This window comes from Tursiops truncatus, chromosome 4 (genome assembly GCF_011762595.2).
Source record: "Tursiops truncatus isolate mTurTru1 chromosome 4, mTurTru1.mat.Y, whole genome shotgun sequence".
In the NCBI taxonomy this organism is placed as follows: domain Eukaryota; kingdom Metazoa; phylum Chordata; class Mammalia; order Artiodactyla; family Delphinidae; genus Tursiops; species Tursiops truncatus.
The window spans coordinates 60,087,933-60,111,026 of NC_047037.1; the positions used below are offsets into that span (position 1 = coordinate 60,087,933).

At 42.3% G+C, this 23,094-nt stretch overlaps 2 protein-coding genes across 13 annotated transcripts in view; one reads left to right on the forward strand and one right to left on the reverse strand.

Annotated features, from left to right (window-relative positions):
* The window catches only part of MCF2L2 (MCF.2 cell line derived transforming sequence-like 2), a 234,221-nt gene that overhangs the window by 72,385 nt on the left and 138,742 nt on the right, over window positions 1-23,094 (reverse strand). The gene's annotated exons all lie outside the window — the stretch shown is intronic.
* Window positions 3,260-21,446, forward strand: B3GNT5 (UDP-GlcNAc:betaGal beta-1,3-N-acetylglucosaminyltransferase 5). Of its 9 annotated transcripts, XM_033855528.2 has the most exons (5): window positions 3,260-3,673; window positions 7,574-7,679; window positions 10,067-10,150; window positions 13,562-15,216; window positions 17,562-21,446. In XM_033855528.2, the coding sequence occupies exon 5, from the start codon at window positions 17,858-17,860 to the stop codon at window positions 19,001-19,003; it is 1,146 nt and encodes a 381-aa protein (XP_033711419.1). In that variant the 5' UTR covers window positions 3,260-3,673; window positions 7,574-7,679; window positions 10,067-10,150; window positions 13,562-15,216; window positions 17,562-17,857; the 3' UTR covers window positions 19,004-21,446. The 9 variants fall into 9 exon arrangements, with proteins under 9 accessions (XP_033711419.1, XP_033711415.1, XP_033711420.1 ...); XM_033855524.2 differs by lacking the exons at window positions 10,067-10,150; window positions 13,562-15,216 and adding an exon at window positions 3,961-4,179; XM_033855529.2 differs by lacking the exon at window positions 13,562-15,216.

Genomic DNA, 23,094 nt, shown 5'->3' on the forward strand with positions numbered 1-23,094 from the left:
GTTCTTAGAATGGCCTGTGGGTGAGTACCTCTTTGTGCTGTCAGTTCCCTTCATCTTCCAGCTCTGGGTATACCTAGTATGGTTTCATCCAACTGCCAAGATCCTGGAATTGAGGGAGGCTGGTGAATGGTGCCAAACCACAGGAGCAGAAGCAGGAGCTGTAGGAAAGGGGCTAGTGTGCCTCCAATGTCAGCATTTGGGCCTTGTTGGCATCGAGGGAGAAGTACACTGGGGCCATTGTACTGTAGATGAGGCTTTTTGGACCGAAAGTTTGAACTTTTGATGAATGTGGGAAGCGTTCAGCAAAAATTCAATTCAACCAGCCATTAATACATATTCACTCCGTGCAAGGCATTGTGGGAGGCTTCTTCAAGGGAACTGGAGATGACTAGGATGTGACCTCCATCCTCAAGAGGTCTGAGGACTCTCAAAAGAGTAGGGAAAACAGATCCACAGATATTTATACAGTGACATAATGCCACTGACTGTTACTGACACATAACAAACACCCTGGGCTGGGTCCACTGGCGAGAAGAAGGAGGATTCTGGCCCTTGGGGGTCATCCAACACCCATCCATTCACCATTTCACAAAAATGTATTTGAATATTCCATTTTAGACCTGCTAAGCTTAAGACTGATGTGACACTTAAGTGAAGACACTCAAGTTTGGAGCTCAGAATCTAGACTAGAAATATAAATCATGGATTAAAGGCAATGGATGAGATCACCAAGCAGCAAGTGTGGTGAGAAAAGAATACCCAGAAGGATACATGTGGGGGTAGGAGGGGCTGGTGGGCAGTAAAGGAGGAAGAGGAGACAGCCAAGGAGTTGTTGCATTGTTTTAACTGCTGATGCTGTATTAACAGAAAATGTATCTCTAAAGATGTGAAACACAGCTGGTCCTTTTATAGCAATGATGATGATGGGATATAGCATGAAGACCAGCTCAACAAGCGAGAGCTTTCTGTAGCCCACAGTGGCGTAAGGATGACAGCTGTCCACCCAGTCCGTGAGGCGCCGTGCTCAGCACTTCACACATGTTACTGCTCTGTAGTCAGCCCTCACTGCACCCTTCCAGTCGGGAATTACCATGGGGCACAGAGAAGTTGGGTTGATTGCCCCGATCTCGTGGCCAGCAGGAACTAAGTCAGGATTCCACCTCACCTCTCTAGCTGCCCAGGCCTTGCATAGATGCTCACTGGTTTCAGAACACACAGCCTGTGGTGTGTCTGAATTCATGGGACAGGGCCTGTACAGGGTCTGTGAGGAAACCTCCTACCTTCTACAGAAAGCTAACAAGTCAAGCCTGGCACTATGTTGATATGCTTCAACTGTGTTAGGTATTAAGTAGCAGTTATCAAACCAGTTTCTCCTTTCATGACTTCACTAACACTTCTCTCTTTGGGTCTCTTTTGCTCCCACCATCTCCCAGGTTCTCTTGTACTCGTTTCAGTCTTCTTTTCCCCAAAACTAATAATACATGCTCTACTCTCTGGTCCTCTCTCCTATATCTGCTTCTCCCTCTGCTCTTTCTCCGCCTTATCTTCTCCCTTCTAAATTTAACATGCAAATTGCAATTCCTCTCAGTTTTCAAGTTTACCATCTTGATGCTACAGCTTTCTTTTTGCCACCACTTTCCTAAATTCTGAAGCAAAGTCCTGATGGTGAGATTGAAAGTCATTTATAAATTTTGTAGTGGTCTCTGTTCACAAGCAGCTACTGTGGACACTGAGGGCAAGGCGACTCTGTCTTCCTTCTTTGATGGTCAAATCAGCTTCACTACTATCAGTTAATTTTATCTCCAACTAATTTCAAGCACTCCCTCCCAACAAAACAAACTGAGTATTTTGTTATATACTATCCAATCTATCATCCTCTTCCTCTCCTTCTGGGGTGGGATGGGAAGCCAGCCTGCTGTAGGAAATCATTCTCCCAGATGGGCAAAGACGCCGTCCCTGTGCATGTATGTTCCTGTGTGGGCACCTGGGCAGGCATTCTGGACCACCCCATCTCTCATCCACACCCTCTCCCCTCCTCCCACCAAAAGCCCCACATCCTCTCACCAATCTCCTGACTTACTTTTGAAGCATTTCTCTGTCTGGCTTGTCTATCTCCATACAGGCTGATGTAAATATGTGATTTTTATATGTATTTATCAATGTTTGTTTCAGTTTGTATTTTTTGTGGGTACAGTCCTATGTGTTCGAGCATGCGGAATACACACATGCTGACACCTGCACCTGTGTGGGTTCAGTTCCAGATGACGCAACAGGAATATAATGGCAATTGAACATTTGCACATAAATACAACATACACGATACCTGGGGGGAGGGGGAATGTCTGTGGGTTTACTTACCAACAGGGTTTTAATTTGCATGGGGAAAGGGAGTTGCACTGCACTAACAATAAATTAGCTTATTTATGGGTCACTGTCAGTGATTCCCTTACAAATCACATTACCTAAATATTTCTATCTGTGGTCTGACATGCCACGTGGTCTGAGTTGATAATAGCAGTACTGAGCCATGCTCTCTACAGGCAATATATGAAAGAAAATAACTGCATGGTTGAAAATATGCTAAGGAGCTTAAAGAAAGCAATTACAAAACCTCTTAAGGGGCTTCCCTGGTGGTGCAGTGGTTGAGAGTCCACCTGCCGATGCACGGGACACGGGTCCGTGCCCCAGTCCGGGAAGATCCCACATGCCGTGGAGAGGCTGGGCCCGTGAGCCATGGCCGCTGACCCTGCGCATCCGGAGCCTGTGCTCCGCAACAGGAGAGGCCAAAACAGTGAGAGGTCCGCGTACCGTAAAAAAAAAAAAACCACCAATAACAAAACCTCTTAAAAATCTAGTTAGAAATAACATGTACAATGTTGTATTTACAGTTTCAAACTGACTCAGTAATCTACTTTTAAGTCATTACCTGTCATTCCTTTTACAATAACAAATCCAAAGCTTTTATTTTACTGAAGTAATGGGTTAATCTTTTGTTTTCTCTCATGTTCTCAAATATATACAATTACAAAGTCGTTCAAAATATCACCTCTGTTAAATGATATTTGTTCTATGAGGAGGATGCTAGAACAATATTTGGAGAACAAAAAACTAAACCCATAAAGGATTTATTTATAATCTCTTCCATTCAGTGGAAATTTATGTTCTCCTGATTTTGTCTATTACATGTATTAAGTATTTTGAATGGGGAGAACACCTCAAAGAGGACATTCATGCGGATCCTAGCTCACAGTTGATGATCTGACTAAATGATCTCAAATAACTAAAGAGGTGTGGAGAAGCACTTCCTGGAGTTGCCATGCACCGACAGGAATAGACTCAGGCGGGACCCATCACCTTCCCCAACACGCAGGGGTGGCGTCAAAGGTCAGGCCAGACTGGGCTTCGTCAGTGACGCCAAGAGGGGCAGGAAACGCGGCACGCTGGCCGCGCCCCCGCCCTCCGCTGGGAGTCCCTGATTGGGTCCCCCGCAATCTGCCCTCTGCAGCCCGCTCCCCTCCGGGGAGGCGAGCCCAGCCGAGAGCCGGCTGCCCAGCCCCTGACCAAGATTTTAAACGGGCAAGTTTTGTTCCGGAGACCCCCATGACTTTAGCTTCGCTGCCAGGAGGAGAGCCGACCTGCGATTTGGGAGTTTGAGGAGCTGGTCTTGAACTTGGTGAGTTTTGCTTTAAGCTCTCTTTGAAATTAAGTTGGGATTGAAGGTGGGGCGGGGTGAGTCTCTCCCCACCGTCCCACTGCATTCTTAAAACGAACCGCTGTAGCGAAACTGTATGCTGCAGATTAGAGTTTCCTTCTTTTGTCACTGAGGCCCCCAGAAGCTCGAGGCGTAAGTGGTGTGACAAGAGATCTTTTAAAGTCTAGCCTGCCCTTAGACCTCTTGCTCTGAAAAGGAAAATAAGGTGCTCAGAGAACTGCAACTCAGTCAAAACTTATCTCCCGCAGATGAGTAAACCTTTGCATGTTCTGAACGAATGGATCGCCTGTCTAACAAATTCTACCTCCTAATGCAAACTGTACGGAGACCAGTTGTTTCATATGGAATTAATATATGTGATCAATCGTACCATTTAAAAAAATGCTCTGCATCCCACCGCATCCTAGCAGGGGCCCAGGCCCCTGGTGGGTGGAAATGTAGTCTTCTCTTCCGGATCACTAAATGTGGTAAGTTCTAGCCCGCTCGGCGGGGATAAATCTCAACTCCCCGCCTGGTTTGTTCTTTGTGAGGGGAGACTGACTCCCTCGGTCCACAGCGGAGGGCTCCGGACCGCCCGGCCTCCGCCCCGCCCCTGCCCGGCCTGGCCGCCTTGCCGCGCCGCGCCTCTCCGCAGGAGCAATTCCCGGGCTGCAGGACCGGAGACTCGGAGTCTGTTCCACCTCCTCGGTGAGGTTTCCAGGGCCAAGAGGGGAAGAGAGTCGCGAGGAGGTGAAGGAACGCGCGTTCGCACGGTGGCTCAGGTTGGAATGCGCGCTGGGGCCGGGGAGGCACGGCTGAAGCAGACACTGGTCCGGAGCGCGCCCGGCCCGGCGTCGGGAAGCTGGGGCCGCCCTACCCGCCGCGGGTCAGGGCTGCCCGCAGCCCGAGAGCGCGGTGGGGAAGGAGGCGCGTTCCCTCTCCGGAGCGCCTTTGTTTGCTCGGGCCTGCGGGCGGGCGTTTAGCGACCGTGACCCTGGGCCGAGCCTCCGCCCAGGTGCAGCAGGTAGGCTGGGGGGCCCGGAGCTCCGGCGGGGTGAAGTGTCCCGGCGCCGGGCGGGGCTCCCTTTCCTCGGAGCTTCCGCGAGGCGGCCGCTTCGCCGCGATGCCGAAACCGTCCGGAGCCGGGAGGAGAACACCGAGCCCTGCGGGCCTCCGTTCCGGCTGGTGGCCCCCAACCTTGCAGCCACACCTAGGCTGCAGGGGTGAATTCGGGTAGAAATCCTGTGTCGTGTTGGGAATTGGGAAACCGCCAGACTAGGGAAGCTTTCGGTGAGTTACTGGCTGGGGAAATGGAGACAAGGAAGTAGGCAGGCGGGGAAACTGGAAAAAGAGACCTCTTTCTAAGTGGGGAGGTCTTTGCCACGCTTTCCTTTGACTCTGCTGAATTTTATTTTGCATCCTGAAGTGACAGAGTCAATTGCTTACTCAGATACCACTTACGTAGGTCCAGAGTAGGAACTTTTCATCCGACTCTGACTACACACCTTATATTTTTCTTTCCCAGTGTTGGTTTTCATAGTTTATGGGTCATGTTAAAGGGACACCAAAGTTGTAATCGCTCCGTGGCTGGTGGTGGCTTGGAGCTAATATTTAGGGTAATTCTCTGATGCAAGTACATCCATTAGAACTGGATTTGTTCCTCTGTGCCTTTATTTTGGGAAACTTTGCCTGGTCCCTATGGGGGAAGGGAGAAGGGTGTGAGAAGCTGAAACTGACCCAGAAAAGGATGATTGAAGGTAGTTGTATTCAGTGATGGCGCTGAAAAGATCCCATCCTGAACTTTCTGAAAGGGGGATTGGTGATTAGCACCTGAGGTTTTAACTTTCTCAAAAGAAACTTATGGTAGATTTTATATCCTGTGACAGGGCGGGGGAGAGGGGGGAGCAGCTTTTTGGAGTCAACTCTTTTCTTTTTAAAGAAGATAAATTCAATACCTGAAATGTTTCCATTAAATACTTAAAATGATTCTCCCCTTTCCCTCTCCTTCTCTCTCTCCCATCCCCTCTCCTACAGGCACTCTCCTTGAGTGTTTACTGAGCACCCTCTGAGGAAGAGGGTGACTCAGTCTGACTAATCTCAGCCCTCCAGGTGCTCACCGTGACACCTGAAGATGGGAATGAGTGTTGTGACAGGGAGAGTTCAAGCTGAAGCTTAGAGAGGCTGTTTCTGAGGAAGTGAGAAATGAGGGATGTTTAGGAGGCATAGATGATATTGCACACAAATGCTTTGACCACACACACATACACACACCCAAGCACAAACACAAACCATCAGAAGGTGGAGAAGAGTTTTCAACATAAAGTGCAGGCTTTAGCAAGGAAAAAATGTCACATTATATTTCATTAAAATAGAGATCAAATTTCCCTTTTATAAAAGACTGATTCAAATGAGATTGTAAGAAAAGGAAATAACTTTCAAATTCTCAAATATAGAACAGCTTGAATAATAACTCATGGGTTTTGAAATGGGTCATCTTTTAAAATGGGTCACTTTGGCTAGAATCATTGTACTCGGTGACTTTCAAATAGTCAAGGTAGAGTTCTTTCTGAGGACCAACTGCACTAGAGTCTACATAACAGAACATGGGATGTGGTAGAAAGAAACTGGGAAAAATTCAGAAGGAAATGATTTCTTCTCAAAGTAACAAAATGTATCCTGTCTTTTTGGAATGTTATATATACTCAACTGAATAAATCTTAGCTTTGCAATTTATGGCACATTGTGCCTTTTTGGGAATATTTCCATAGCCATTATTTTATTCCATTGTGGAATAATCTTGTGAGGAGATGTATACATTGTATCTATGTTCCAGAAATTGAGGAACAGCAAATTATTACAAGAGCCCTGCTATTAGATATAGAATCTCTGCCAGCAGAGATTTAGCCAGAACAGTGTAAATCTAGAATATTTGTCTTACAGTTTGCGTATATAAAAGAGATATAAGAATTCATATTTAAAGATAAGCAACTTGATCAGGTGAGATGTAAACTTTGAATAAACAGAAGTGATTTCTTTTTGCATTTTAATGCTAGACATTCAGAGGCTGGCTTTGACCAGTAACTTATTTATCTTCCATAGTGAATGTTTTAACACTAGAAGCCAGTTTTTTTTTTTTTTTTAAACAGAAAGGAATGTTCTACCAAGTCTGCAGGCAATAAGCCCCCTAAATTCCAAGTTCAGAGCACTATTACCCAGCTTAAGATTCCCTGAAATTTCATTATTTTGTCTCTTTTATTCCTTTTCTACAACTCTTTTGACAACGTTTTGGTTGTGCTCTAAGCAAAGTAAGTTAAAAAGATGACTCCACTCAGGTTTCCCTCTCCATAATTTACAGGGCCTTACTTTTGGCTGTGTCCTTTGAAATGTATTTTTAAGTGCTTGTGGGAACAATATTGTTCTTTCCTGTAAAGCATAATGGAAGACCATGTTCAGTCAATTAGGAATGATACCTCTGTTCTCAGTCACAACAGTATTTGAGATGTATTAGTGGCCCTTAGCAATCAGATCAGTATTTCAAAAAACTCATATTCAATAAATATTTTTGAGAAGAATATAAAGAATATAGCTCATCACTTTGAAAGGAAAATAACCCATAAAGAATATTGGCCATCTATTAACTAAACCATCATGGTAAAGATGCATCAGCAATTTCTAGAGAAAGGAAACTAGCATACATCAAACCCCTGATCTGGACCACATTCTGTCAATAAATCTTTTCAAATGATCCTCAGAAAACACTGTTGGTACAAGGTTTAGAGACAAATCAAGCTCATGTGATTAGTAAATGGAAGCTGCAGAATATAAATTACTTTTGTTCACATTCTAAAACTCTTGATTTTTCTACTCTCTTGACCCCATCAGGTCCAGATTCAAGGTTGCACCGGAACATTTTCTTACTCTGTTAGGGGATCTACACTGGAAACATCTCTGAAGCCCTCTCAGCATCCTGTCTGTGGCCTACTACACAGTATGTGATAAATTAATATTTGTTGAATGAATTAAATGTAGGTATTACCTATTTTCAGGGCTGTGCAGCATAATGCCTGGGATAGGACAGGTGCTTAAATGGTAGTTAACTTATAATAAATGTTGATCAGCTGAGACAGAAATGTGTTATAAATATCTCTTATGTTTTAGACCTTCATTTTTTATACTCTGAACCCACAATCAAATGTGTCCAGAATGGGACATATGAACTGCCATTGGACAACAAGCTAATGTGCATAGCTTATATAACAGGTTTATACCAGGTTATATTGTCACCCTATTTTGAAATCACTATTTTTCATATCATAATTTGACCTCAGCTGTGTACGACTCCTCTCCTTTTATCTCATCCAATACTTATTCATTGAATACTTGCTTAAAACATCCTCTCTGAGTCCTACACGTTTTACTCTCTTCTCCTTCCCTCCTCCTTACTTTTTTCTTTACCCCCTTCTACCACTTTTAATCTCCACCCTTAAATTCCCCAATCTTCCTTGTGCAGGAAAGACTTTATGTACCCAAAGGACCCAGACTTACACGGTCACTTTTGCCCATTGTCTAGTGCTACTGAGATCAAGAAAAGGAAGGAGGGAAACTTGAGATGGAAGGTTAGGAAAAGGGTATGTTACAAAGAAAATAAGAACAAGCTCTGGTGAAGTGCAGGTGGTAGCAAAACATAAATGACTCCAAACTTTAGACAGTGAAGCAAATCTTTTGCCTTGGGTTGCTACTCTTGGTTCTGCCCTACCTGCTTCCCTGTCCTCCCATCCTTCTGGGAGCTCCAGGAAGAGCAGCTGTGCCAGTGCCAGAAAAGGCAGGTGAGGAGCTCAGGGACAGGGCTGTAACTGATCAGGTGCTTCTGAGCTGCCACAGGGTCTGGAATTTATGGAGGTTACATGGTTAATCCCATGTCTCAGTGCCTCAGTTTCTTCTTCTGCAAAATGGGGAGATAATTTCTCCCTCATAGGTTGTTGTGAGACTTAAAGAGTTACTATATATGTAAAGCATTCTGAACAGAGCCTGGTGCACAGTAAACACACCAAGTTAGTAACTGTTGCTAGACTGGGCATAAGGAGAAGTTTGTTCCTTAAGTAGGCAAGAACAAAACTGTTAAGAATTGTATTTAAAGAGCAAGCAGCCCTGACAACCCAAACAAATATGCCTCAAGAATGAATACAGAAGGCCAAGCTTAGAAAAGCAAGTGCTTGACCTTTCTGAGACCCTCTTTATATTTCAGCTTTTTTGTTTGTTTCAAATTCTGTATAATCAAACTGGTTACTGGGAAATTTCAGCAACTTTTAATATAATTCCTCTGAAATATAATATATTCTATAATCCCTCTGTCACCAGTTTCCTTAGTGCTTATCTTTACTTAGAGGCTGTCTTTACTTGTTTGGTCATTTTGTATTTCCCTGTCTTTATTTTTCCTATAACCAGCAAACAGAAATCGACACCCATGTTTAACTTATAAAGAAACATATAACTTAGTTTACATAAGTGGGGAGCAATACATTTTATAACCAGCTTTTCCCACTGTCCCATATCCATGCTTGCAGAGTTGAAATTTAAAGTCTTTGGACTAACACTGGATCAAGAACTAACTCTAAACATGTATTCTTTGTGGAGGGATAACAATTCCAAATGGCTTGTAATCTTTGCCCATGGCTTGAGCTAAAGTTTCATAGCTAGTCACAGCCACAAAACACCTAAAGACAGCTGTTGAGTGGAATTTGTCCTTTTTTACAGCCTTATATTGGAAATTTGATTAAGAATAAAATATAATTGAGAGACTATCTAATTTTTCCCACTTAAAATGTGAGTTGTAAATTCACATTTCAGGTTACTTCCTTCCTTCTTGAGCAAACAGAAGGGGAAATAGTGCTAAACAGTAACAAGTTGTGTTTCTCAGCACCAATTACTACAACTAATTTACTAAGAAAAGAATCTATGAAGATCAAATTATAGCCTTTCCAGTAAATTCAGGGCTTTTTATTCCTGATTTCTTTAACATGGCAGTTTGGCTCCTGAGGATTGATTCTAGCTATATTTAATAGGGAATAGATAATCAGAACAAGCCAGGAAAAAAAATACTTGGAATGTAGAACAAAATGCAACATAAAGATGGGAGAGAAAATGTTATCTTTCTTTCCTTTGAGTTATGCCTAGAAAGGAACCAAAAACTGTGTCTCACATGGGACTTTAAGTCATGAAAGCTTAAGCATAAAAGTATCAAGTATTGAGGATTTAAAAAAAAATCTGTGACTTACTGGAGGAGCATCATTAGTCTATAGTCATACTTTTATCACTTTAATATTTTGTGCCCCAAACGACTGCCTCACTTGCATCTCCCTTGCCCTCCCCTGACAGTGGTCAGTGTGCTTTATAGAGGGAACGGAGAGGGCTGACCAGCCTGGGGAATTCCCGAAGAGGAAGCACATGTGGGATGAGATGGTGAGAATGTGTGTGATGTCTTTTCCTTTCTCTATGAGGCAGGAGGGGAAGTCATCAGCTAAGAGGAGAAGGACAGGCCTTGGGAGAGGGGGAATGATGTAGCATGGCTGGTGAAGAGCCTGGGAGAGGGAGAAGGTCCAGGACAAGTGGAGGACGGCCACACAGCCTTGAGTACTCTGCCCACAGCTGGATATCGCCACTTGTGGTGATGCTGTCTGCCTGGTGCGTTATGTTTCTCCAGCAGCCCGCAGGTGTTGTAGAGAAGACAGGAATGACCCAAGGTCTGGGGTTGCTGGGGTGGAAGGCCAGGAGCCAGGGAGAGGAGGGCAAAGGTGCCAGGTGATCCTGCATCTGCGACAGGGAGGCAGGTAGAAGAAAGGTCAGGAGATGGCTGGCTGGACCCGGGGTGTTAGGGGGCAGGTGGGGGGTGCAGAGGATTCCAGATGAATATTTAGAGGTTGTGGCTGAAGAGAGAGTGGATTGGAATTTGAAATTTCAGAAGAAATGCAGTTCTAAGTGAAGCCACATAAATGACTTTCTTGCTGGTAAGTTGTCTTGAGTGTGTGGGAAGTAACGTGAACAAAATGGCGCCTACACCATAAAACAAGGGCTCCTTAGGCTTCTGAGTGTTGTATGTCTACTAGGTAAGACGTAGATATGTAGTTTCCCCAAGATTGGATGTTGTTCATGTATCACAATGATGGCCAGAAACGGTGGTCAAGAAACAAAGGAGTGGACACAAAAATATATGCATTTTTGAATTCAAACCCACTGGTTTCTCTAGTTAACATTACTCAGCCTTCAGGTCTAGATTCAGTGCCGCTTGTCCTCCTGGAAGATGCCTTCCCTAACTCCACCCAACCCCACCTTGAGAGCCCCCTGCGCTCCCAGCACAGCTCTCACTGCTCCACGTCTGTCTTCCCACTCGAGCGCCAGGACTAGCCTTTACGTCCTGCCTTCCGACTGTCTCCATCTTAATTTTCTTTGTTACCCCATCTTAATTTTCTGACGGACCAGCCCTTTAAGCTAGTCCCTGTTTTTTCTTACTCCTCCCCCTTCTCCTTCCCCAGAGTTTACTGTTCCAGGCCTCTGCTCAGCTCCCCCACTGGAGAGCTCACCCATGTTCATAGCCTCCATCGTCTTTACACGCAGGGTGCCCACCGGACCTTCAGTCCTGTCTGCCTCCAGGCTCAGATTACCTACTGGACTTGTCTACCTGCTGTCTCTCCAACATCTCAGTCAACGCAGCCTAAAGCCAAACATGTCCCCTCCTCACTCCTAACTCAGGAGACCAGAGTTCCCTCTTTTGTCAGGAATGCTTGAAACTAGGTTTCTCTCCTCTCCTTTACTCCTTTCCTTGTCACTCATCACATACCACTGGGGTTTTGTTTTTCTTGAGAGGGTCTTCTTTATTCCTTCCTTCCCTCCCCACTTCTACCATCCTAGACTAGACCCTCCTTTCGTCATTCTGCTTCAGTACGAGGCCCTGATATAACCAGTGTCCGATCTCCAGGCATCCTGCATCCATCCTGCATACCGCTGCCAGATTTTTGCATAAAGTTTAATAAATATTGACAAGGGAGTTATCACTAAAAACAAAAAGGGAAACTTCTGGGACTTGCTGCCCTGGGCACTCACTGGCTTCTCTGCCTTATTTTCAAGGTTCTCCATAAGTACACCCCAACCTCCTGCTTTCAAACCCATGCCTGTTTCTCAAGGATTTGCCATATTTTGTTTTCCTTTCTTGCCTGAAACAGACTGCTTGTCCTTCTGCAGCCACCTAAATCCTGTTCATCCTCAGGCCCTTCTGATCCAACTGTCACTGATCTCTACTCCTGGGGACACTCCTATTGTGCCTGGAGTTGGTATGACCCAGATTAGTGCCAACACACTGTCTGTACCTTACTGTGACATCCCCGTTGCTGTCTGGGGGAACTGTGTTTTCACATGGGCACCATGAGTCTTGTCTCAACTAGATTGTAGGTGCTTTCAGAGCAGAGACCAGAAAATACGACTTCATGACTCCCACTGTGCCTGGGATATTTCCATAGCAAATACTCACACACTTATAGGATTAATTGAAACACTGGACACTGAGGTTGTTTAACTTGAACTTAAAATGCCGACCTCATCATCTTGATTAAAATGTCAAAATTTACAGCAGATTTTGCGTAATATTTTAGGATCACAAAAGTAGACTCAACAAAGAAATGGGTTGACAGCAGGAGTGAAGTAGAAAAAAATCAGGGTTCATTAGTGCCTCTAGATGCACTAATTATTTTTGTTTTTGTTCTTTTTTTGTTTTTTTTTTTGCGGTACGCGGGCCTCTCACAGCTGTGGCCTCTCCCGCCACGGAGCACAGGCTCCGGACACGCAGGCTCAGCGGCCATGGCTCATGGGCCCAGCCGCTCTGCGGCACGTGGGATCCTCCCGGACCGGGGCACGAACCCGCGTCCCCTGCATCGGCAGACGGACTCCCAACCACCGCGCCACCAGGGAAGCCCTGTTTTTGTTCTTTTTAATCAGAAAAGTTTAAAGAGCTCTCTCGTGAAGAAATATTCTTGAGTGGCTGAGGGGCACAGCTCCTAGACTGAGAAGTATTTGGGATGGGGTCTGCTACCTTCTTTTCTGATGTTCCTACTCAACTTCTGTTCTTATTCTTCTGACTACTTCTATCAGGAAAGAGAATACTAAGAATATCTGTTCCTTCTCAATCCAGATAGAAGCAAACCCAAGTTATATTCCAAATATTTGCATATTTTCCTCTAACCAGCTCTTTGTCCTGTTCTCTCAGCAGGCTCTGAAGTCATCTGTAATTTTTATATCCCCTCCGTAACAATACTTTGATCCTTGCCCCCAGCTTGCAGATTAAGTCACCACAGCAGAGTGCAGTGAGGGGTGCCCGAGGTTATACAATAAATCTGGCCCCAAACTGGGTAGCCTTGGTTCCAACCTGTTGATTGGTCACCCAGCTGCACTGCAGGCACAAAGGAAGCTGCACCCACAGCATTCTGTTGTGGATGGTTGCTGAGTTCACAATCATTATTGGGATCGCTTTGTTTCCTGTTAGGACTAGCATTTTCTTTCTCCAGGTCAGGGAGGCCTGTGGGCTTCTCTATAGCCCCCAACCCAGCACTTTGAATACAGAAGCTAGAGGATGTGCTTTAGAGAAGCTTTATGGCTGTGTGAACCAGACGGTGGGCCTTGATTGCCTGTGTGTGGTCTCCATCAGCAAAGCCAGGGCTGGGGCAATGTTATTTAGTTGTAACAAATGAATTTAGACCATGGAGGTGTTTTTGCTTTTGGTTGGAAAAGTCCGGGCTAGTGACTAAGTTCACTTTGGAGGAGTTGGGGTGTTCTTTTGCTATAAGAGAAGCTGGGTCCTCTAAAAGAGCCGTTTACCATTCCTAGGTCTTCCCCTCATCACATCAACACTATCAGGGAGACTTGGTTATGATGGACGTAAACAGTGGCTCCAACAATTCAAGCAGCTGCAGGTGGAGAAACCGTGTCTTAGAACTTCACACACTGTGCTGAGCCTGAAGAAGTAGCATGGCTTGTTGGCTTTGTGACAAGTTCTTTTTCATTTTTAAGAAAACAGTTGTGACTCTTAGAGGCCAACTGGGAACAATTGAAGAAATGTAGGAAAATGAGGGAAATACATACATGGCGGGGTAGGGAGGGGACAAAACCAATGTTATGGGCTGGTTTCTTGGCTGTAGTAGCAATGTTAGCAGCAACATTCCACCCGGGTGAGTAATAGACCCCATTCATGGGAGAGAGACTAGGGCCTCTGTGAGCGCAGTGTGCGAGTGGGTGCTGGCGGAGTTGGGCTGGTGGGCTGACTGTCTAGCAAGAAGCTCTAGGTTGTAAACAACTGTGAATAGGTGCAAAGCAAGCTGCCCTTGGAACATACTGAGTGCAGCTGCTCAGAAATGGGAAGCTAGTTTTGCCTGTGGTTCCAAGGGTTACTCTCCTCTTTGTTTCCTTCCCAGGTCTCTTGGAATAGAAACAGCAGATTAGTTTCAATTGAGAATTTTCTTAGAATTCTTAAACACTTATGCTGTCTTAAAATCTGCTGTTAGGGATTCCCTGTTACTTCGCATTAAGCCTCCAGTTCCTTCAGTATGTGTCGTGGAAGAAGTAGAAGGGGGTTTGGGCCTTCAGAGATGGACCTTATCTAAGTGAGCACTGTTAAGACGGAGAGGAAGTGCCCCACTCCCCCCAAGCCAGTGAAAGTGATTGTGCAAAGTGTAGGCAGATGCCATCATCAGAAATGGATGCTCCCTGCTGTCCTTCACTTACCCTAGAGCATTCGGTCCGCCATGACCAGCCAAACTAAGGGGGAAATTACCAACGTCGATCTACCCCTTAGAATAGTATTCCTCACCTTTTTTTGACAGTAAAGCACAATAAAAATGCATTTTACTTTACAACCCTAAAGGTATATACACACAACACTTAAAGTTTCACAAAACAATACTTACACTTACTACTTTCAATGCACTCTGCCATTCTCTATTCTGTTCTTCCTTTTTCTTTTCTCTCTCTCTTTTTTTTTTTTAAAGCTGTCTGTGGCTTCCTAAGTGGTGCTAGCAGTTTAAAAATCTCTACCCTTGGGGATAAGATGCCTGTGCTGATTATCTCTAGACAGAGTCTCACTGAGGCTTGGTTCTAATCTCCTGTCCTCCTTGGACTTTTCGCATGCTTGGCTTTTGCAGTTATCACCCTCATGTGGAGTAATCCTGGGGGGATGTGAAAGGCCTGAAGTCAAGAAGGAATTCCCACAGCCCAGGTTAGGCCGGTACTGCCTGGTGCTCTCAGTGTGTGCAACTGGTTTTTTACCAGGGGCAAAGGGTAGGGGACTTGAGGATGAGGTCTTTGGGCACAAAAGCAAAGCCCTTGCCCCGGGGCTTGTGATGTGGGCTCAGATACTCCGCCAGCCTGGACATCCTGGAATCTGCGTTGTCCTTTCCCTGTCAGTCTGTTGAAAGCCCAGGAGACTGATGTGTCAAGCCCGAGGGGAGAGCCTGCTTCTCCAGGCAAAAGGTTGCATCTTAACTGTGGTAAGCACTGGGGACAGAATCCTCGAGGAAGGGTGGTGCTGTCCCCTAGTGGTAGGAGGAAAGGGAGGACACGTGGCAGGCAGTGGTGGCAGGGGCCTCATCTGAGGTGGTACCTGGCTGGGCATCCTGACCCCAGTTCTTCCCAAGTGACCAGCTGCTTGAGTGACAGGTGGCTCCACCCCCAGCATGGTTCTTTGCACCAGCGTTCAGAGAACGCCTACTAGGTATCAGGCACTGACATGGATGCTGAGGTAGGTTATCTACAACAAGGCATCTATCTCGTGCCTTGGGTCAGAGTTCACAGTGTAATTGGGCGGAGGCAGTTAAGTAAAAAATCTCAGTACAAGAAGATGGATGTAAGAAGGTGTTGTGGCTACAACAGCCAGGAAGGACATGGAAGCAACCTAACTGTCCATCAATAGATGAGTGTATAAAGGAGATGTTGTACATATATACAATGGAATATTACTCAGCCATAAAAAAGAATGAAATAATGCCATTTGCAGCAACATGGACGGACCTAGAGATTGTCATCCTGAGTGAAGTAAGTCAGACAGAGGAAGACAAATATCATATAATATCACTTACATGTGGAATCTAAAAAAATGGTACAAATGAACTTACTTACAAAACAGAAATGGAGTCACAGATGCAGAAAACAAACTTATGGTTAGCAGGGGGGAAAAGGGGGGGAGGGATAAATTGGGAGATTGGGATTGACATATGCACACTACTATATATAAAATACATAACTAATAAGAACCCTCTGTATAGCACAGGGAACTCTTACTCAATACTCTGTAACGGCCTATATGGGAAAAGAATCTAAAAGAGTGGATATATGTGTATGTATAACTGACTCATTGCTGTACAGCAGAAACTAACATAACATTGTAAATCAACTATACTCCAATAAAATTTTTTGAAAAAAAAAGAGAAAAAAAGAAGGTGTTATGGCAGTACAGGTAAGAGCAGGGGGCCCAATTCAGACTTCCCAGAGGCAGATGCCTGTAGAATTTAATTAGGACTAGTAGACTTCCTTTAGCAAGGGGAGTGGGGCTAACAGGCCACAGGACTGCTGGTGCAAAGGCTGGTGTGTGTGAAATAGCAAGGGTGTCTGAGCTTTCAGCCAATAATTTGGTATTGTCAACTAGTGGAGAGCATCTGAAGGGGTTTCAAGAGCTCAGGTAGTCTCATGGTTAGATCTGAGTTTTAGAAAGGTCACTCTGTGGGGAGGATGGGTTGGCCAGAGATCTTTCAGTCAGCTGTACTGGTCTGGCTGAGAAGTGAAGATGACATGAAAAGGTGAAGAGAGGTTTAGAAGAAGCAATTCACAAGATTAAATAATTAGATACAGAAGAGGAAGGAAAGGAGGACTTTCAGATTTCTGGCACAGACACATGAAGTGTAGTCAGACACAAAGAAAAAATGGAAACAGATTTTAGGGGAGAAGACAGTAGAAATGGCATTTGAGTACCCCCATGTGCAGGTAATTATTATCTATCTACCTTCCTCTATCTATACCTCTATGTATGTTCCCATTTAATCTTCCCATTTAAGACTTCAAATTAAGCAGTGTTATTAGAATTTTTTACATTTCTGGGTTAGATGCATGATAAAGTACAACATACAGTAAGTGGCTGAGCCAGCACTGGTGTTCAAATTGCCTGACTACAAAGACAGTGCTTGTTGGTTATAATCCTGTGGCTTCCCAGTTTTGAACATGTTAAATTTGAGGTGCCTGTGGAGTTTCCAAATGGAAAAGTACAGAAAGAAGATGACTGTACAAAGGTCACTTTGGTTAGAGAGAGTTTGGACTATGCTTTTGAGAAGCATATCTCAACTCCTTGATTATGAACCTTGATTTGAAAAAAAAAAAAAATCTTACTCCTATTCCTGCCTTGTCTGGGACAAGCTTTAATGGATTTTTACTATTAGGAACTTCCTTTTTATTCAGTATTGTTCCCTGAACTATATAGCTGCTGTCATCCTGACTATATTCCAAGTCAATAGATTCATCGATACACCCATTTGAGAAATTTTAACTTTAAGTATATAAGATGATAGACATACTGGATGCTTTTCTTTTTTTTTAAGGTTGAAAAGAGAAAAGGGTCTCTGTATTCTGAATGAGAAGATGGTAGAGAGTGGTTCTTTCCCTCTCCCTGGATTCCCCTGAAAAAATAAACAGCTGTATGCCTCCCCGCAACACCAGCTGCCCCATCACCTTTTGTCCAGATCAGTCAGGTTACATATCGTTTTTAAGGAATTAAGAGTAGTCTGTTTCTTTTTGGTAACTCAGTAACCTATTCACTTCTCATTTTTTCTCTTTCTAAATCTAATAGGTTGCACTTAACTTTCACAAAAAGGAGTACACAGAATAGCTGCATAAGGCCAATTCCGAACTTAATGAAGGATGTCAGAGTGGGAGCATTCTGATGTGCCAGTGTCCTCATCCTGCAGTGTGTTCCGTTTTCTCCCCTTTCCGAAAAAAATGGTATTAAAATATTTTGTGAAATAAGAAGCTCCTTTTACATTTTTAATGACCAACATGCACATCTGTTCTAAAGAATACAAAGTCCTATGGTCTTGAAGAAGGAAGCACCCATTTAAAACTGACCGTGAATAAAAACAGACCTGAATGGACGTCAGAATGTTTGTTAGTGGCAGGAGAGTAAAAAAATGGCAATTTATTCAGTTATTTGCCACTTGTTTTGTACTAAGCCTCATGTTCTTCTGGATACCGATCGATAACCACATCGTGAGCCACATGAAGTCCTACTCTTACAGATACCTCATAAATAGCTACGACTTTGTGAATGATAGCCTGTCTCTTAAGCGCAGCGAGGATGGGGCTCCTCGCTACCAGTACTTGATAAACCATGAGGAGAAGTGTCAAACACAAGACGTCCTGCTCTTACTGTTTGTAAAGACTGCTCCTGAAAACTACAATCGCCGTTCTGCCATTAGGAAAACATGGGGCAATGAGAAGTATGTTCGCTCTGAACTTAACGCCAACATTAAAACTCTGTTTGTCTTAGGAACACCTTCTGACCCACTGACAAGAGAACGACTTCAGAGAAGACTGGTTTGGGAAGATCAGATGTACAATGATATAATTCAGCAAGGCTTTGCTGATTCTTTCTATAATCTTACTCTTAAATTTCTTCTGCAGTTCAGTTGGGCAAATAGCTTTTGTCCACATGCCAAATTCCTTATGACTGCTGACGATGACATATTTATTCACATGCCAAATCTTATTGAATACCTTCAGAGTTTAGAACGAATTGGTGTTCAAGACTTTTGGATTGGTCGTGTTCATCGTGGTGCCCCTCCCGTCAGAGACAAAAGCAGCAAATACTATGTCTCCTATGAAATGTACCAGTGGCCGGCTTACCCTGACTATACTGCAGGAGCCGCCTACGTGATCTCTGGTGATGTAGCCGCCAAAGTCTATGAGGCATCACAGACACTTAACTCTAGTCTTTACATAGACGATGTGTTCATGGGCCTCTGTGCCAATAAAATAGGGATAGTACCACAATACCATGTGTTTTTCTCCGGGGAAGGTAAAACTCCTTATCATCCCTGCATCTATGAAAAAATGATGACATCTCATGGGCATGTAGAAGACCTTCACGACCTTTGGAAGGATGCCACAGACCCAAGAGTAAAAATGATTTCAAAAGGTTTCTTTGGTCAATTATACTGCAGAATAATTAAGATAGTCCTCCTTTGCAAACTGACCTGTGAGGATACGTATCCGTGTAGGGCTGCCTTTGCCTAATAGTACTTGAATGTTGTATGTTTTCACTGTCACTGAGCCAGACGTGGATGAAAAAACCTTTAAATGTTTGTCTATACCATAAGTGAAATGAATATGAAGAACAAAGAAATATTTTGAAAGCCCTGTCTATCAGAATGTTTCTTTGATTCTAGAAGCCCTTCAATATAACTTATCTACTTCATTGCCTAAATTCATATCAAGGAATTTATATTTAGACAAGGTTTATGAAAACAAAACTAAAGGGAATTTCAAGTTCACAGTACCACGTGTATATTAGAGGTGTAGAGAAGTTATTAAGGTGCCTAGGTGTTAGAATAACTGCTTTTGGAAAATACCAAGTAAGTGTATAGTATAACATTTCAAAGAAATGGATATATTGTTAGACCAGGTATACAAGTTTATTTTGATTAAAGAGCACTTGATGGAGTTGGTGGAGGCAGGAGAGGATTGGCCTAGAAGAAAGTACATGAATCTGGTAAAAGAAAGTTTCCTCTTCTTCAGAGGAGATTTAGGAAAATGTACACAATTTCTTTATAAACTGTCAAATCACTTACTGTCACATCCATGTAGCTATTTTACCTGGATACTGTTGGAGTCATTTTAAATATATTCATATCTTTTTTTCAAAGTTTAATGTGAAATTTGAGAAGTCATGAGTTCTGCCCTAACTAGTACTTTATTATGGTTCTTTTTGATTATTAGAAAATGACACAAAACATGGACAGTGTCTTACTCATGGGGTCCTTCTCTAGAGAGAAATCATTGTTAATTCAAATAAGCTGATTTTAATTTAATGAATTTTTCAACTGGTTTTTAAATATTCAATATGGGTCTGTTTTTAAGGCAGCTATTTGAATGTAAGTTTACATAGAGGAATATAATAATGAAGAATTCAAAAGGAAAGATAGAACATTAAAAGCCTCTTTTCTCCATAATTTATAAAATAAAAGTTTTAGTGTCTAAATTGTATTGATTACTAAAATTAGCCTACCCCTCTCCAACAGGGTCTCATAAACCACAGACTTTGTTCTGAGTTCAGCTTTTAAAATTGAGAGTATTAAACATCAAATCGAAGCTGTAGTATTTTAAAAAAATCTACTCTTTCATCACAACAACTGTCAGAGGTTATCTTCAACTTATAAATATTTCCAACTTCAAAGTAGAATGAAAGTGATAGAAAAGTCACCAGAATGAGATTTAAAGCATTTGTAAAGCTGTAGGTTTCTTGTAATCAAAGAGATGTGGCTGAGATCCAATAGCGCATTACATTTATTTTACAGAGCAGGATAAAAATGTGGCTATGATGCAAACAACCTCCCCTCACTACAGAAAGAACTAGGTGATGTCTGTTGTTAGGGGGATTATATGAAAGCCAAAATAGTGACTTCAGCAAAAGCAGTCGAACTGATGATAAACCCTTTGTCTGCAGAGGCTCCTGTTAGGGAAAACTAAGATGTATCACTTAGTAAGATGTCTGAAACATGCAAAAAAACTAAAAAAGAATTCTCAGTATACACAACTGGATGATGATATGTATAATTTGTTGCAGGTAGCTTCTCAATGTTTACAGAAATTTTTTGTTAATTTTTTTCTATTTTGAAAATTGAAGCTTGTTTACATTGATTGCTCAGATAATTTAAAATTTTTAACTCATGTCAAAACTATGGTATCAAACATTCTAGTTTTTCGTTACTTTCGGAGTAGGTTCAGGGTTTTTAGATCATTACAGTTTTAATTTTCTGACCAATTTAAAAAACTGTAGAGAACAAAAGCGTATTTTGACAAACCAGGTTTATAATTAATTTTTATTAGTTGATTCTTTAATAACCATTTGCCTTTTGGCCATATATATGCCCTGTGTATCTATACTTGTAACTGTTTAAATTTGCCATTGGTTGAAAACATCAGTGTCTCTCTGGCCATCAAAATGATCTTGTTTACAGCAATACTTTTGTGAAACAGTTATTTATTTGTGAAAGAGCTCCCCTCAATTGTGTTCATCTTTTTATTTTTGCTTAAAATAGAATGAAACAGTTAAATATGAAGGAAATATGAAGGTACTTCCTTTTTTTAATAAGAAGGAAATTGCTAGACTCTTCCTTCATCAGATTTAAAGTACTGAGAAGATTAATTGTAAATAAAGGATTCCAACCTTTTAAAAAGGAAGGAAAAAACTTTTTGGTGCTCCAGTGCAAGGCTGTCTTTTAAAAATCATCAGTAAAGGGAAAATAAACTCTTAGCTTGGATGGTCAATTGACAGTTATACACAGTGTTATTGCTAAAAACTTTTTACCTCTTGGTTGGTTTGCGTCTTTTTTCCATATTATTAATTTTATACCAAAATGTTAAATATTTATATTATTTGAATTTTGCTTATATGGCAAAATAGAGGGTTTTTAAAAATAAATCTATGATTTCCAATAAACAACTTGAAAATTGTCAACAGATGTGTATTTTCGCAAAGGTTTTTAAACTCGTGTGTGAACACCATTTGTTTATATAATCAACTAGTTCTGTTTAATGTCAGAGAGGTCTGTAGTACATGATCGTAATCCTATTTCCTGTTCAGACTTGCTGCTGTGCCCATGATAGAGGATTATTGTGTCCTCTGCATTGTGGAGCCATCTAAAATGCTTCTTTTGTTTGTTGAAAGATTTATGCTGGAATGTCTAGGTGAGGTTCAGGAAAAGATGAAATAAGAACCTATCTATAGCCATAGTGCCTTAAGACATCATTTGAAAGGTCATATTTTCCTTTTATTTGATATCATTAGCTATTCAACAGTTGATTCAAATTTAGCCCTAGTCTCTTAACGTTATGAATATTCTTAGGCCTGCTCTGCAGTGTTTGGTGTTTCAGTATATCTGTACATAGTATGTGCTCATCTGCTTTTCACCTGATTCTGGCTTGATTCTTAGCATAGTACATGGTGTGATTCAATCTATATATTTTTTAAAACTTGGAAGCATCTGAATTATTTGGTTGTAGTAGAACTTTTACTTGCACGGCATGGCTGGGGTGTTTGTAGTTGGGACTAAAATGATGATGACTCAGAAGAGTTAAGTTGACCTATTTTGGGGACTTTAATTGAATACCATAGCTACAGTGAGAATCAGACAGGGTTACTCATTCTTCTGTAATAATGAGAGAAATGTTAGGTGTCTCCTTGACTCTGCTTTCCCTGCAGTGACTGCATTCTGCAGTTGGACTAGCCTCAGTCGCAGCTTTCATTATGATGTTCCTTTGCTCCAGACCTCAAAGGCTCCTTACTGCCCCAGCATCAAATCTAATCTCTTCTACCTGGTTTTCAAGGCCTTATCTAATCTTCTTTTCCTCCTTCATTCCCTGTAGCTTTATTTTTCCCACTGCCGCTATTACTCATCACAGATCTCATTCATGAGATCTTACCTTGCATAAATTGGTTTCCCTTGCTAGGAACACTGTTTCTCCTGAAACTGTTGAAATCTTGGATTTACAACCCTACCCTTGCTCCTCCATTAAGCATCTCCTCCCCTCCCTCTAAAGTATATATTTAATCAAATATTTTATTGTGCTACCTAGGAATCACTTCATATCTTTTTTCCTAGTTAAAATGTAAGTTATGAAGGGTAGGGACTATGCACAGTGCTATCACATAGTGCTTAGAATCATTATTTTTCCCAAATATAATAAAGTAATGTTATTCTGGCAAGCCATCCAAAAATGAAAAGAGATTAATTATTCAGGACCCTTAATGAACACTATCTGGTATAACATTTTACCTGCACTACTTAAAAGCTTATAATTTATTCAACAAAATCTGAATGCTTACTATGTGCCAAGCATATTGTACCTATCAACTCTAGCCCAACAAATCTGTATTAGTTATACATAAAAACTGAAATCTATAAAATCAAAAATGAATAAGGGAATATAGATTAAACTGTTGCAGCAAAGATGGTGATCTTATAGTATTTATGCAAAGCTGGTTGTAGAACTAAAACAGTAGTCTTATAGATTCTCCTGTTTCCTTAATCCACTGGCTAATTTTGCCTTTTCTCAAAGATCTTTTGCAAGAATCTTAGATATTTTTGTTTCATTAAATGCTGTAA